This window comes from Mobula hypostoma, chromosome 29, assembly GCF_963921235.1.
Source record: "Mobula hypostoma chromosome 29, sMobHyp1.1, whole genome shotgun sequence".
Lineage (NCBI taxonomy): Eukaryota > Metazoa > Chordata > Chondrichthyes > Myliobatiformes > Myliobatidae > Mobula > Mobula hypostoma.
In genome coordinates, this window is record NC_086125.1 from 7,775,467 (window position 1) to 7,792,744 (window position 17,278).

A 17,278-nucleotide genomic window follows, 5' to 3' on the forward strand; every position below is an offset into this window, starting at 1 on the left:
CCTACCTACACTCACCTATCCCCTTAGCTACTTCCTCAAAGAACTCCAAAAGATTTGTCAGGCATGACTTCCCACAGAGCAAAACCCAAATCAGACCCTGTCTCTCCAAAGGGTCTGATGGTTTCTGTAGCTGCAAGAGACTCCAGGTTGATACATTGCCTCCTTGAAGTTAGGATCAAATATATCACAGAGTGGCTGCAGGACGTTCTGAAATGGTTGGGTAAACAGCCAGAGGTCATGGTACATGTAAATAACAATAACATGGGTCAGAGGAGAGGTGAGGTTCTGTGGCTTGAGCTTAGGGAGCTAAGTGCCCATTTGAAGAGCAGAAGCTTAAAGGTTGTAACTTAGACCATAAGATATAGGAGCAGAATTAAGCCATTTAACCCATCAAATCTGTTCCACCATTTCATCATATCTGACCCATTTTCCTTCTCGGCCCCAATCTCCTGCCTTCTCCCTGAATCCATTCATGCCCTGACTAATCAAGAATCGACCAACCTCTGCCTTAAATATATGTAAAGGCTTGGTTTGCACGGCTGTCAGTGACAACGAAAAATCCACAGATTCACCGCTCTCTGGCTAAAGAAATTCCTCCTCACCTCTGTTCTAAAAGGACACCCCTCTATTCTGAAGCTGTGTCCTCTGGTCCTAGACTCTCCCACCATAGGAAACATCTCCTCCACATCCATTCTGCTGAGGCCTTTCAACATCTGATAGGTTTCAATTAGGGCGCCCCTCATTCTTCTGAATTCCAGTGAATACAGGCCCAGAGTCATCAGACGCTCTTCATACGACAAGTCATTCAACCCTGGAATCATTTTTGTGAACCTCCTTTGAACCCTCTCCAGTGTCAGCACGTCCCTTCTGACTCGCAATACTCCAGATGAGGCCTCGGCAGTATTGTACTTAGCCTCAACATTACATCCTTGCTTTTATATTTTATTCCTCTTGAAATGAATGCTGACATCGCATTCGTCTTCCTCACCACACATTCAACCTGCAAATTAACATTTAGGGAAATCCTGCACATGGGCTCTTAACTTGGTAAGCAGCCTCATGTGTGGCGGCTTGTCAAAGGCCTTCTGAAAATCCAAGTACCCACCATCTACCAATTCTCTTTTATCTATCCTGCTTGTTACTTCCTCAAAGAATTCCAACACATTCGTCGGGCAAGATTTTCCCTTGAGGAAGCTATGCTGACGATGGCCTATTTAATCATGTGCCCCAGGAACCCTAAAACCACATCCTTAACTTCTTGATTGCCTCTGGTGGCACGAGCCAGTGAATATGGGAATATAGGGATGGGTGGGATCAATGTGTGACTAAAGGGATGGTGCTCAAGGATAGACTTTAGCTTCCTGTATCATTGGAACTGTTTCTGAGGAAGCTGGGACCTCTATAAGTGGAATGAGTTGCAAGTTAGCCACAGTGGGAGATTAACATGCTTGCTGGCAGATTTGCAGGTGGAAGGTCTAAATTGTGTTGCAGGGGAAGGAGCTCAGAACAGTGTTTCAGATAGAGCACCTAGAGGAGAAAAAGTATGTTTCAAAGACAAAGCAAATGAGTAAGTGTGCGTGAAGAAAAGTCACCACTAAATTGCATTTATTTTAATGCAAGGTGTATAACCAGTAAAGCAGATGACTTCAAAGCTTTGATTAAGATAGTGATTTACAATATTGCCATCACTGATGGCAGGATTGTCAAGTCAGTATTCCAGGATATAGAATTTTCAGCTATGGCAATAGTGAGAGAATGAAAGAGGGAGGAAGGAAATATTCCACAGTTAGTTAAAGATTGATAATGGGATGGGGAGGGGGGAGGGGGGAGGGGTGAGGGAACGAAAGAGGAAGGAAATATTGCACGCAACACACATCAAAGTTGCTGGTGAACGCAGCAGGCCAGGCAGCATCTCTAGGAAGAGGTACAGTCAACGTTTCGGGCCGAGACCCTTCGTCAGGACTGACTGAAGGAAGAGCTAGTAAGAGATTTGAAAGTGGGAGGGGGAGGGGGAGATCCAAAATGATAGGAGAAGGCAGGAGGGGGAGGGATGGAGCCAAGAGCTGGACAGGTGATTGGCAAAAGGGGTATGAGAGGATCATGGGACAGGAGGCTGTGACGAGAATACACATAAAATTAAGATGTTTGCTGGCCTGGGCTAGCATCAGTGGCATCAGCAGTTGGTCTGCCACCTGCCCTCAGGGGAAGGAGAGATAAGGAACAATGGAGCAGCGTCTGGAGATGTGTAATGAAGGGATGGGGGAGAGAGAGCTGTCTGGAGCGGCTCCCCCCTTTGAACCTTGAACTGTTTGAAGTGATGGACAGGCGATACCCCAGCAGGGAGATAAAAAGGGACCGGTTTGCTAAGGCAGGACACACACGCCACTCGAGGTAACGAGACCCTGGAAGCGGTACGCTTCTCACGAGTCGGTGGGAAGTACCAGACAACGGCCAGGGTGGAAAGGTACGATCAGCGGGAACCCGGTGTGTGTCCGCCCTTGCCTGGGTGCCGGGTTCGCTGCAGAGGATCGACCGCATCTGGAGGAGGGGGTCACAGTCGGTGACCTCAGGTGACATCACCAAGGACCCGCCCAAAAGCTGCTTGTGAGCCATCTCGCCGGTCTGTGAGTGAAGCCGTGTCTGAATGATCAGTTGTTCCTGTTCTCTCTCTCTCTTCCCCCACGTTGTCCTTCGCCATGGCAACGATTACTGTGAACTGAACTACTAAACTGGACTGAACTTTGAGTCACTTTGAAATTTGGTCATTTACCCCTAGACAACGATAGCGCTTGATTGATGCTGTTATCTTAATTCTGTGCACATGTGTGTTTATCATCGCTGAACTGTTGCATTTATTATCCTTTCGATTACTGTGTTGCTTGTTTCTTTAATAAAACTTTCTTAGTTCTAGTACTCCAGACTCCAACTGAGTGATCCATTTCTGCTGGTTTGGCAACCCAGTTACGGGGTACGTAACAAGGCCCAGGGAGGAAGAAAGGGGGAGGGCGGAAAAACCTAGAGGATGGGCAAGGGGTATAGTGAGAGGGACAGAGGGAGAAAAAGGAGAGAGAGAGAAAGAATGTGTGTATATAAATAAATAAATAACGGATGGCGGACGAGGGGAAGGTGGTGCATTAGCGGAAGTTAGAGAAGTCAATGTTCATCCCATCAGGTTGGAGGCTACCCAGACGGAATATAAGGTGTTGTTCCTCCAACCTGAGTGTGGCTTCATCTTTACAGTAGAGGAGGCCGTGGATAGACATGTCAGAATGGGAATGGGATGTGGAATTAAAATGTGTGGCCACTAGGAGGTCCTGCTTTCTCTAGCGGACAGAGCATAGGTGTTCAGTGAAACGATCTCCCAGTCTGCATCGGGTCTCGCCAATATATAGAAAGCCACCGGACGCAGTATATATCACCCCAGCCAACTCATAGGTGAAGTGTCGCCTCACCTGGAAGGACTGTCTGGGGCCCTGAATGGTGGTAAGGGAGGAAGTGTAAGGGCATGTGTGGCACTTGTTCCGGTTACAAGGATAAGTGCCAGGAGGGAGATCGGTGGGGAGGGATGGAAGGGGGTGCGAACGGACAAGGGAGTCGCGTAGGGAGCGATCCCTGCAGAAAGCTGGGGGGTGTGGGGGAGGGAAAGATGTGCTTAGTGGTGGGATCCTGTTGGAGGTGGCGAAAGTTACGGAGAATTACATGTTGGACCCGGAGGCTGGTGGGGTGGTAGGCGAGGAACAGGGGAGCCCTATTCCTAGTGGGGTGGCGGGAGGATGGAGTGAGAGCAGATGTGCATGAAATGGGGGAGATGTGTTTGAGAGCAGAGTTGATGGAGGAGGAATGGAAGTCCCTTTCTTTAAAAAAGGACGACATCTCCTTCGTCCTGGAATGAAAAGCCTCATCCTGAGAGCAGTTAGTTAAAGATTGAAATCTGCCCAGAAGTATCACAACCAGGGGCCATTTTTAAATTAAAAGATTTTTTTTCAGTTAGCATGTGGATTGTATTTTCTCGGTGTAAGCTCATGGGTTTGCAATGTTCCTTGGATTGTTTACTTTTTATGTCTAATTGTTTGTCTTCGGACTAGCGCTGGGTTTTCACTTTGTGTTGCAGGAGTCTCATTTGGGATCATGGGGATTGTTAAGCTTGCTTTGTATTTATCACTTCTACTCAGTTTGGGGTGAGTGAATTAGCACGGGATTTCCAATGTCTTGTATCGTAGTTGTTGTCCTTGTGGCCTATTGCTTCATTTCAACACTGCGGCTGTCAGAATTCCTACCTGTTCCAGGGTGTATTTCAGGGGAACTTGCCAACCCCTCTTTGCTCGGTCATTGTGAATGCTTGTCTGGTGAAGCTCTGACTGAGGACTTCCGTGTATCATAACTGATTCAGTTCTACAAGATTTTGTAGAGACTGCCTGGATGCCCACCCATCTCCTCCCTCTAGTGCTCCTCCATGGCCTTCTGTCTCTTTTACCAATTTACTTCTCAGCTCTTTACTTCATCCCCTCCCCCTTCAGGTTTCACCTATCACCTTGCATCTCTGTCTCCCCTCCCCCACCTTTTAAAGCTTTTTTTCTCCAGTCCTGCCAAAGGGGTTCAGCCCAAAACGTCGACCGTACTCTTTTCCTAGATGCTGCCTGGCCTGCTGAGTTCCTCCAGCATTTTGCGTGTGCTGCCTGAGCTCTTGTTAGTTTTGCTGGCAATTTTTGTAGTACTGTATATCTCTTGTTTTGCTTGAATTGCCGAAGTGTCTGGGATTCCTGAACTTGAGTTTACCAGTCACCCTGACAAGAAGAGCTTTTTTGATTGAGTATAGGGTAGAACAATGAGTGAAGGAGCATTATCGGACCTTATCTGGGCGAATGTAGATGGCCAAGTGGATGAAGTGTCAGCTGGGGAACATTTTGGAGAATGCCATGTTTGCCTAGGTTGTCACTGAGCTGAAAAAGATGCAGAAAGGATTTATAAGTATGTTGCCAGGATTAGACTGCTTGACTTGTAAGGAGGGATTAGATCAGCTGTATTTTTCACAGTTTAAGAATAAATCTTTTCTAAACCCTGCTTTCTGTCCTTAAATTAACTTCTTATCCATATATAACTATGTTTTGTTTTCCTTGGATCTTAATTTTACTAAATATTATATGAGTTGATATGAAAGATAGCCTTAGATACAAAGGAAAAGATGGGATAGTAGCAGGCCTTGGGCAGACAATCCACATTCATGTTTACATCAGTTCAACATAGTCACCTCATTCCCATGTCTCTCTTTTGCTTCCATTCATTGGTTAATTTCAATGTCAATTATACTCATTGGCTACTTTGTCATTCTGATCAACTGTGCCACAAACATTTGAAGCAACCTCACTATCTAGGGAAAAGTGGCAGGCATTAACAATCAGGACCGATAATAATTGTAACATCCAGCATATTTACCATACACCTCAATAGCAACGGAGTCCGTCTTTGGTAGAATGAAGGGATAATCCTCAAAGTCTGCCGTACAGATGAATTCGGTCAGACCGGTCTCGTGTGGTATCCATGGTGTTGTTGCCCAGACAGTGAGGTGATCTGACACATTGGTATCGGACTTCCATTCTGTACCATTCTCAGTCCACATTACTCTCACCTTCTCAGCAGGATAGACGTTTGGGATTTTACATGTTAACTTGACCTGCTGATTCAGTTCTACGGGGTCTCGGTTGAAGATCTTGGGAGGCTCTGGGAAAGCTGCAAGACACACAAGAAATACACTGCTTATCATTCTGTTGTGGTGTCTTTCAGATACTGACGGACACAGCTGGAAACAGGCCAGATCACACATCCTGGGAGCCCGTCATACCTAAACCACCACTGGAGAGACACATACTCTTCATTCATGAGATTACTGATTTCCTAATTGGTCAGGACATGAAGGGATACAGAGAGAGGGCAGGAGATTGAGGCTGAGAGGGACAATGATGAAATGGTGGAGCAGACTCGATGGGCCAAATGGTCTAATTCTGCTCCTGTATCTTACGGTCTTATTTTTTCCAAATATTCAGATTAAAATTCAGCCTTGTTCTTCAGCCCGGTGCACTCATTAATGAACTTCAGGGTAAGTTTAACTTCTATCTGGCTTTAACATCCCTCTTGTGACTCGGTCTTCAGATTAACCGTGAAGGGTATAAGTTTATCAAGTTATCTTGGTATCCCTGTATCAGAATCTACTCTTGACCAACACATCTATTAACTATCAAGGTGTACAGTTGCAGCCAGATGTGTTTCCATCAGACACCCCTTTGGTGTTGGGAAGCATTCATCCTAAGAAGAAGGGTACAAATTCAAACCAACCATGTAGCCATTTATGTATAAAAGCTAATAACCATATAACCATATAACAATTACAGCATGAAAACAGGCCATCTCGGCCCTTCTAGTCCATGCTGAACTCTTACTCTCACCTAGTCCCACCGACCTGCACTCAGCCCATAACCCTCCATTCCTTTCCTGTCCATATAGCTGTCCAATTTAACTTTAAATGACAATATCGAACCTGCCTCAACCACTTCTGCTGGAAGCTCGTTCCACACAGCTACCACTCTTTGAGTAAAGAAGTTCCCCTTCATGTTACCCCTAAACTTTTGCCCTTTAACTCTCAACTCATGTCCTCTTGTTTGAATCTCCCCCACTCTCATTGGAAAAAGCCTATCCACGTCAACTCTATCTATCCCCCTCATAATTTTAAATACCTCTATCAAGTCCCCCCTCAACCTCCTATGTTCCAAAGAATAAAGACCCAACTTGCTCAACCTTTCTCTGTAACTTAGGTGATGAAACCTTGGTAACATTCTTGTAAACCTTCTCTGTACTCTCTCTATTATGTTGACATCTTTCCTATAATTCGGTGACCAAAACTGTACACAATACTCCAAATTTGGCCTCACCAATGCCTTGCACAATTTCAACATTACATCCCAACTCCTACACTCAATGCTCTGATTTATAAAGGCCAGCATACCAAAAGCTTTCTTCACCACCCTATCCACATGAGATTCCACCTTCAGGGAACTATTATTCTTAGATCACTCTGTTCTACTGCATTCTTCAATGCCCTACTATTTACCATGTATGTCCTATTTTGATTAGTTCTACCAAAGTGTAGCACCTCACATTTTCAGCATTAAACTCCATCTGTCACCTCTCAGCCCACTCTTCTAACTGGCCTAAACCTCTGCAAGCTTTGAAAACCTACTTCATTATCCACAATCCACCTATCTTAGTATCATCTGCATACTTACTCATCCAATTTACCACCCCATCATCCAGATCATTAATGTATATGACAAATAACACTGGACCCAGTACAGATCCCTGAGGCACACCACTAGTCACCGGCCTCCAATCTGACTAACAGTTTTCTGCCACCATTCTCTGGCGTCTCCCATCCAGCCACTGCTGAATCCATTTTACTACTTCAATATTAATACATAACGATTGAACCTTCCTAACCAACCTTCCATGTGGGACCTTGTCAAATGCCTTACTGAAGTCCATACAGACAACATCCACCACTTTACCCTCGTCAAAATTCCTAGTAACCTCTTCAAAAAAATTAATAAGATTTTTTTTAACATGACCTTCTACGCACAAATCCATGTTGACTGTTCCTAATCAGACCCCGTCTATCCAGATAATTATTTATACTATCTCTAAGAATACCTTCCATCAATTTACCCACCACTGACGTCAAACTCACAGGCTGATAATTGCTAGGTTTACTCTTAGAACCCTTTTTAAACAATGGAAAACATGAGCAATACGCTAATCCTCCGGCACGATCCCCGTTTCTAATGATATTTGAAATATTTCTGTCAGAGCCCCTGCTATTTCCACACTAACTTCCCTCAATGTCCTAGGGAATATCCTGTCAGGACCCGGAGACTTATTCACTTTTATATTCCTTAAAAGCTCCAGTACTACTTCTTCTTTAATCATCATAGTTTCCATAACTTGCCTACCTGTTTCCCTTATCTTACACTATGCAATATCCTTCTCCTTAGTGAATACCGAAGAAAAGAAATTGTTAAGAATCTCCCCCATCTCTTTTGGCTCCACACATTGCTGTCCACTCTGATTCTCTAAGGAACCAATTTTATCCCTCACTATCCTTTTGCTATTTATATAACAGTAGAAACCCTTTGGATTTATTTTGACCTTACTTGCCAAAGCAACCTGCTAATGCTGCATGATTGCAGAAATCAAGGATTTTGTGCTTCTTCTCTTGTATATGCGAGAACTAGGCCTCAAGCCACGGTCTCACCTGCTTACAACCACAAGGCGAGAGGCGTTGAAGCCGGTATGATCCACCAGGGGTGGTGTGGTGAGGCCTCTAGGCTGGAGTCAGTGCTGACCCGTAGTGTTCACTTGGCAGAAGACAAGCTCCATTGTGGTCAACTACAGATTTCTGCAGCTTGAGTCTAGACTCTTTCATTGCGTGGCTGTGTCTTACTGATACCTTTATGTGCTTGCTATCGTGTACGTGCTATGTGTGCTTTGTGCTGTGTGACTGTCGGTGCTGTGTTCAGCAACTTCGCTGTCTCGTTTGGCTGTATTCATGTATGGTTGAATGACAATTAAACTTGAATTTAATTAAGGATGGGAAAATCTATCCATTCTATAAATGGATTCTGTCTCACATTGCACTGTCTTTACCTTGCCTGAAATATCATTCTAGGAAATAGATCATTTAACGTCCTCTCTTCTAGAAACAACATACATATGATAGCTATTTGTCTATTCACAAGAGTGATATGCCCCGGAAAACAATTTGTTTAGCCAGAGTTTGTAATGGAAAAAGGCAGGTGAATTGCATTCTGGCATGATGTATTCCTATGCACAAAGAGTGGGATGATCTTATGGTGGCAAAATAATTAGTGACTTCCATTTATTTCTACACTTAGTGGCTACCTCGTTAGGTGTTGGGGGCTAGCCAATCATGTGGCAGCAACTCAATGTATAAAAGCATGCCACCATGATCAAGAGGTTCATTTGTTATTCAGACCAAACATCAGAATGGGGAAGAAATGTGATCTAAGTGACTTTGACTGTGGAGTGATTGTTGGTGCCAGACAGGGTGGTTTGAGTATCTCAGAAACTACTGATCTCCCAAGATTTTCATGCACCAGCAGTCTCTAGACTTTACAGTGAACGGTGTGAAAAACAAAAAAATACACATCCAGCGAGAGGCCATTCTGTGGGCGAAAATGCCTTGTTAATGAGAGGAGCTGGAGGAGAATGGCCGGACTAATTCAAGCTGACAGGAGGGTGACAGTAACTCATATCGCCACAGATTACAACAGTGGTTTGCAGACAAGCTTCTCTGAACACACAGAGATACCTCCTTTACATAACAAAGAGACCATTGAGTGTATAAGTGAACCATGTATCTGTTTGGTTTCATCATATTCTGTATCACTTTTGTCATCTGGTGAGCTGTGTCCTTGGTTCTCCCACTTCTCCCCCAACTGGCCTCACATATCTCTTCGGTAAGTTCTCCTTCGTTGCAATCTGCAGGAGATCTCTTTTCATCCCATAAAACTTAGGCAACAGTTACCAAAGTGAGATCCCCAAGAGAACAAGCCTAGCCTGTGCTGATTGTGCTGGACGCTCACGTGCTGCCCTGACTGGTATACGTGGCGGTAAATATTATGCTCATTATTTTGGGATAGCACAGAGCACACCAAGACGCCAGCATGCAGGACACTTAACCCAACTTTATTGGTAACCCTTTGCTTGCACAGTATGTGAACTCCTCCCACGTGGGAGTGGCTGACTGAGTGGCAGAGGAATAACGTTATTAGCTACCACTACATCACCCCACCTTGAAAAAACACTCAGTATGTACATGAAATACACAATAAATGCTAGGGGAACTCAGCAAGCCCAGCAGCACCTAGGAAAAGAGTACAGTTGTCACTTCAGGCCAAAATCCTTTGGTAGGACTGTCCTGCTGAAGGGTTTCGGGCCCCAAAACGTTGACTCTACTCTTTTCCTAGATGCTGCCTGGCCTGCTGAGTTCCTCCAGCATTTTGTGTGTGTTGCTCAAATTTCCGGCACCTGCAGGTTCTCTCTTGTTTGTCTCAGTATGCACATCTTGTCTGTAGAACTGCATTGAAATTATAGTCGCTGCAATTAAGCAATTCAGCTCACTTTACCCATAATATGTAACTTAATACTCCATACATAAACACAAGGAAACGGAATTGCCAACATCAGAATTCTCTCTCTCTCTTCCTCCTTTTTTTCACCAATTCCTTTTCTTAAGAATGGTCTCATTTTGTGAAACGTTTTCAACATTGGAGCTCTTAAAAAAAAAACACTAAATTTTATGGAGCTCTGGGTGGACTATCTGTACACTCCAGCAAAGTGAAAGGATTATTCTGCCTCTTTAGTCACTTGCCCCAAGCTATTAGGCTATGGAGTCAATCTCTGTGGTGGGACAGATAAACAACCCAATCTGGAATAGGTTCCTGGAAGCATTGGAGCGGATTGAGATTCTTAAGCAGGTGCGCCACCTTAGGTAAGTGGTCTTTGTCATAAGAATCAAGCCACTCTATTCCTTTCTCTGCCTTTCATGAGTGTTGAAGCACATGAGAACATGCCTATTCCAACTGATTTCACCTCATAGAAACATAGAAAATAGGTGCAGGAGTAGGCCATTCAGCCCTTCGAGCCTGCACTGCCATTCAGTATGATCACGGCTGATCATCCAACTCAGAACCCTGTACCTGCCTTCTCTCCATACCCCCTGATCCCTTTAGCCACAAGGGCCTCATGATGTTCTGATCACAAATATTTGTGGTTCATGCTGCCGGACGATTGTTCCTTTGGTGAATTGGTCTGAAACCCAAACAGCTTCACCACTCCTGAGTGACGGCAGAGATTTTGCCCCGTATCTGAGAACGTACATGCTCTTCACTTTCTCACACTGTGTTGTCTCACGGTTTCTCACCTTGTCCAAGTCCAGTAAGTGAGATTGAAGGAAAAACTGGCAGGCCTGTTCTCAGTCTCCAGCCCATTGACAGCTCTGGTGGACTGTAGCCATTCACAATAGATGTGGAGTGATACTCTAGAAGTGCTTTGTAGGGGTCTTTTTCCTTCAGTATGAGACTCCTAACAGTTTGCTCTGCTCTTTCAACTTTTCTATTTGCTTGCGGGTACCGTGTCTGGTGTTAGAACTCATAATCCCGAGCAAAGGCTTTGAATCCTGAGCAGCTGAATTCTGGACCATTGTCTGATGCATGTGCCTCTGGTCTTCCACGGCAATGAATTAGCTTTTAGGTGCTTTATAACTGCTGCTGAGGATGTGGAGGATTGCTTGGATACCACAAAGACACTGAGGAGGGAGGAGAAGATGGTGGCACGACGCAGCGCGCGTGGCCCTTCCAAATGATATCGTATGTGTTAACTAGGGGGCCATGCACAATCAGGATTTGATGGAGACAGACGTGAGAAGCACAGAGGAACACCTGGAGAAACTTCTGAAATGCCCGCTTCGCTGCCGCTGCTACTGTGCGATCGTGGATCTCCGGAGGGGAAGGCCCCGAGTCCTCGGCTTTGCCTATCGCCTGTTGCCGGGGCCGGTGTCGAAGCGCTCGGCAGAGATGGTGCTTGGTGCTCGGTGTTGGAGAGCTGGTCGGAGGCTCGGAGTTTTCGGACGGACTCGGAGTCGGACTATGGTCGGATGCTTCCAGGATGCTGCATCGGCAAGTTTGCGGCGCTGGAGGTTCACCGTCTGCATGAGATGATGGGACTTTCGAGAGACTTTGAGACTTTTTACCGTGTCCATGGTCGGTTCTTATCAAATTACGGTATTGCTTTGCACTGTTGTAACTATATGTAATAATTATGTGGTTTTTGTCAGTTTTTCAGTCAGTTTGTCATGTGTTTCTGTGCTATCATTCTGGAGAAACATTGTATCATTTCTTAATGCATGCATTACTAAATGACAATAAAAGAGGACTGCGTGTCCTCATAATCTAATCTAATCTAACAATCCATGAGTAGTAATCCACAGTGGGACTTACAGGAAGATGTAGTTTCCTGTTTAGCACTGGTGCCTGTCCCACCTCTAAAGGTGCCCTTAGGACAGCTGCAGGGTCATCAGCCAGGGCTCACCACTCACTGATGTTCCACTTCCTTGGCCCCGGGACACCTCCTGGTGGCGGAACAGTGCCAGGGATGTCACCCGGACACCTCCTGCAGCTACCAATGGGGTTAGTCAGTCCGCCATTTTCTGCCCTTCCTCCTCAGCCACGGCCAAAAGCTGTCCCTTTTCTGTCTCTTCAGAAGATACTTGTCTCCTCTCAGCTCGGAAACGTCTGCGCCTGCAATTTGCCATGGAAAGTTTGGGAGTTCTGTGGGACAGGGAGGTTCAGCATGATTTTTGTACGGTTTTCTGCATGCTTCAAATTGCTTTACAAAATTTCCCTGCTGTGAGCTCAGACTAGGCCACAGCATAGATTGCCTTGCTCTTAGGGAACATTTTTCGATGTCTTGATGTCCTTGGTGGATTTGACTGATGATCTTGGTGTGCACAGAAGCAGGAATGACGAATCTAGAGCCCTGTTGCAGCAAGCCATCAAGGATGGTGAGTGTGTCTCTTTCAAGCCAGTAAGGTCTGAGTTTGTGAGCTCCTTTTGGAACAGCTGGGAATCCATACTGACAGTATTACCTGATGTTGACGTGGATTTTGTCCTTTTTTAACTCAGCATGAATTTCCTTCAGTTTACTCTGTGCTGCAGGAAGGCTTTCAGTTACCTGAGCTAAGTGGATGGTTGGTATCTTCCATGAGGCAGAGTCAGTTTCCATCACTTTCGCGTGGCATCCTTGATGGAGTGTGTGGTGCTGTGAAAGATTTGCTGGGGACATGTTCAATGTCATAACAGAGTTGCGTAAACTACATTCTGAATCTTTGCAGATGTGGAGGTAAGTTATCCAAGTGTTTTGAACTCAGGATGCTAACAACAGGTTTGTGGTCTATTTCAAATTGGAATTTAGTGCCTATCAGGTAGCAGCTGATGCATTCACAAGCGTCTCCTTTTTGATTTGGGAATAATACTGTTCAGTAGAAGTTCTTGATGCACATGCCTTCAGTTTCCATACACCACTGCAGTATATCAATATCGTTACTTGATGGTCTTCTGAAGCCTGAGTGAAATTGCTTGCAACTCTAAATCTCTGAAAGCATGTGAAATATCTCTCAAAGTCCTCCGGTTTAGAGAAATCAGATATCTCTGGGGGGGGGGGGGCAGGTTATTAGGTAAATAGCTGTAGGTAATAGAGCTACTTGCTTCATTTGCCTGTTTGCTTGTTTATTTATTGTTTTATTTATTTGGACTACAAAAATCTTCTTTTCTCTCCCTGAGGGTTGGACTAACTTCTGTGACTTCTCTGCTGTGTCTCTGTGCACTTCCCCAGGCTAGTGGAGGCTCTGCACTTCCCCAGACTATTACAATGTATCCACCTTTGGGTGTAGCTTGAAGGTGTTGCCTAGAAACCCTGGCTCTTTCTCAACTCATTTAGCAGCTAGCAAAGACAGCTTTGGTGAAGTCTCTGGACATTTTTTCGAAGATGTGAACAACAACAGCTTTACTGTAAATTCTTTCTTTCTCACTTGCTCTTAGCACCAATTTATCGACGTTCAACCACTTCTGACAACATGTTGTGTTTGTTATTAAGAGATAGTGCAGAGCACATCAGGCCGCAAGCATGTAGGATATCAACCGAATGTTATTGATAACCCGCTGCTTGTGGACTATGTGAACTCTTCCCATGTGGGACTGGCTGACTGAGTGGCAGAGGAGTAACACTATTAACTATCACACACCAGTAAAGGCAAATCCACAGGCTCAGTGGCTGCAGTCTGCCTGTTATCCAACTGATAAACTCACCACCGTACAGAATGTCTCCAAAGTTATAACAGACTAACAAGGCTTTGCAAATTAAATTAAATTATGTTTTCTGGAGACCCCTGCATACAGCTGCTTGGCCTACAGAAGTTCGATCAAGCTTCGTACAGTAATCATGGAAAGCTGCCTTCAGCTCCCTTAACTACCTGACTTTACCAAGCTTTCTCACATACATCATGATGTTAGATGGTCTTCCCTCCGTGAGGCTCTGCTTTAGGCTTCTTCCCTCTGCAGTGACTGAGGAATCAGGCCAGGGCCTGAGCTACTATTTTGGACCCAAATGTCCATAAATAGCAAGTTGATGCCAAGACTTTGGCAATTTTTTTTAAAGATTCTCTGGCTGTTATGAAATATCCAGGCAATTTATTGTCACACTTTGGAAAACTGAACGTTTTTGATGGTGTCCAAGATACTTAACTGACAGATTTCATAAAATAGATTAAATAGGAGCAACAAAAAAATAGTCACAGGTTTCTTTCTCAGTATTAACTATCAATAAAGTATTTAAGTTTTATCTATCCTCAGAAGGAGGAGAAAACATCTTTAATGTAGAACTCACAGTAAGTCTGCAGAATCAGAGAGGTGTTTGTGATGGGTTTTGTTGTGTTAGAGTCCAAGAGCACCTCTGCCAAGCAAGTGTACATCAGTCCATTGTCCGAAGTAGTTGCTCTGAAATTCAGGACATTCCTCAATGGACCATCTTCCGGGAAACCTGGGTCCTCTGTGGAATTACGTTCTACAACCTCACTCCCTCTGAGCCAGGTGAGTATGAGTTTGTTCTTTGGATAGACCTTCGGGCCAATGCACTCCAGCTGATATGGTTTGTTAACTTCCAGCACTTCAGGAGGTGGAACAATGCTTAAGTTTCGATCTGTCAAAGGAGAATTAAGGATTACAGCAATCATTGGAACAGTCTGTATCCCAACTACAAATATGAATCTTTCTACCCTGTGACATCCCCAGTTTGAAGAATCCCTTCAAACCACAGCAAATGAATAATCTTCATCTATCGCAGTAACTGTGAAACTCAGCTATGAATATCCATTACCTAACTGGATCCTAACACTCCCCCATAGATCAGTGTGTTACGTATCAAAGCATTGGAGTGTGAAATATCAGCACATTCTTAACCTGAGAACAAATTTGTCCACTCTCAAACGTTCCTTTCTCCATTTCTGTAGAATTGTCTCTGTTAAATATCAATATCTGAACTCATCTCAGACTGTGAACTCATTGTGGGGGAGTGAGGTGTAAATCTATTTCCCAGCAGGCCGTTCACTACCTCACCTGATACACAACAGCATCTTTCTGTGTAACGTTTTCAGGTGAAACGTAATTTTATTTTGCTGTCTTTCATCCTGTTATACTCTGCTATGGGATATGTTCAGAACAAGAGAAGTCACTTACTGTACACTGGGACCACCCGTTTGTCCTCCTTCACTGTATTTTGACATTTTACAGTACAGGGTGCTGTGTAATCCCATTTCTGGACACTCGGAAATCGGTCTGTAATCCACTTATCTCCGCGAGTTCTGTTGGGATTTATCCCTGGTTTATATTCCACACCTATCATCGATGCGTTGTCACACGTTGTACTGCAGGTCACCTCCAGGGAGTGTCCAAATTCCACCGCTGGGGGGGTTATTTTGATTGAAACCTTAAATCCATTCAGTTTATCTGCTAGAGACACACAGGGAAATGGAAAACATTCAGTGTTTCGATCTCTGTACCTAACGATGGATGTACTTTCCATTGATGCAGTAAAGAGGAGATTCACCAGACTGAATTCTGATATCGCAGACTTTCAGAAGAGATTAAGTTGACTGACCTTTGCTTACTAGAATTGGAGAAGGTCAAACTGAAATGCACAAAAATGTCAACATATTTTGACAAGTTGAAACAGGATTGATGTTTGCTCTGGTTCGGAATTCTAAAAGGTGTTAGGAGATTCAGGATACAAGATGGGGATATTGGGAATATCTTCAACGCAGGGCTATGGAGGTCAAGGTAATAAATCTATTTAAGGAGGGATAGACTGATAACATTATGTTCATCTGGGGATATGGGGAAGAAATAGGGCACTGATTTGATGGAGTTGGCTGCCCGCACCCAGCCCTGTCAACTTCCATATAAATCCAACATTTCAATTTTTACTCAATGTAATTATAGTTCTTCCATATTTCAAACAAAACAGAATATTTTCAGTCAGAATGACACTATATTAAAAAAAAGTGATTGTCATTTGACTATAGAGTCATGGGGTCATGGAAAAGTACAGCATCTCAGCCCCTCTATGCCAAACCATCTTAACTGCCTACTCCCATCAACCTACACCGGGACCAAAGCACTGCATACCACTCCTATCAAGTATCTATGGAAACTTCGCTTGAACATTGAAATCGAGCTCTCATGCACCAGTTGTGCTGGCAACTTGTTTCACACTCTCATGACCCTCCGAGTGAAGAGGTTTCCCCTCACGTCCCCCTTAAACATTTCACTTTTCACCCTTAACCATGACCTCCGGTTGTAGTCCCAACCAACCTGAGTGGAAAAAGCCTGCTTGCATTTACCCTACCTATACCCCTCATGATTTTGTATATCTCTATCAAATCTCCTCCCAGTCTTCTATGTTCTAAGGAATAAAGTCCTAACCTACTTAATCTTTCCTTATGACTCCGGTCCCCCAAACCCAGGAACATCCTTGTAAATTTTCTCTGCATTCTTTCAAAATTATTTACATCTTTCCTGTAGGCAAGGTGAACAAAACTGCACAGAATACTTCAAATTTGGCTTTACCAATGTCTTATACAGCTTTGATAGAACATCCTTTCTCCTGTACTCAATACAACTGTGGTGATTTTATTTTTGAGGAGAAGACATACAAATTAATAGAGGAAACCATCTGAAGGAATATTGACTGAACATCCAAAAAAGCTCGCAACACTGCTTCTGTAGAGACTGCAGACAGAGGCACTTTCTTGTACACTATAGAGCTGTACAGAACAGGAAGCAACCCTTCAGCCCATTGTGTCTGTACTATACTTCTCGCTGCCTCAGTAAAGCAGCCAACATAAACAAAGATCCATTGACTATAGACACTTGTTTGTTTCTGCTTTCCCAATGGGCATGTTATGCTTGGTAACTTCAGAAACTAACTGGGTAAAGTTCGTGGGAGCCGGGATATTTGTCTACCAAGTTTTCCTTTTCCTTTTTCTTTCATGAGGCACTCACATACGTTATGACGTGTGCCATTCACAAACGTCTTACATGTAACCCAGAATGAATTATGTAAACAAACAAAGAATGCTTCATCAAATAATACATTAGCT

The 17,278-nt window shown here is 44.2% G+C and overlaps 1 protein-coding gene across 1 annotated transcript in view; it reads right to left on the reverse strand.

The window, feature by feature from the left end:
* Positions 1 to 17,278, reverse strand: part of LOC134339355 (vascular cell adhesion protein 1-like) — an 89,249-nt gene that overhangs the window by 11,481 nt on the left and 60,490 nt on the right. Inside the window, exon 6 of the mRNA XM_063035783.1 lies at positions 5,434 to 5,727. Within this exon, the coding sequence (XP_062891853.1) occupies positions 5,434 to 5,727 (294 nt within the window). The remainder of the gene's footprint in view (positions 1 to 5,433; positions 5,728 to 17,278) is intronic.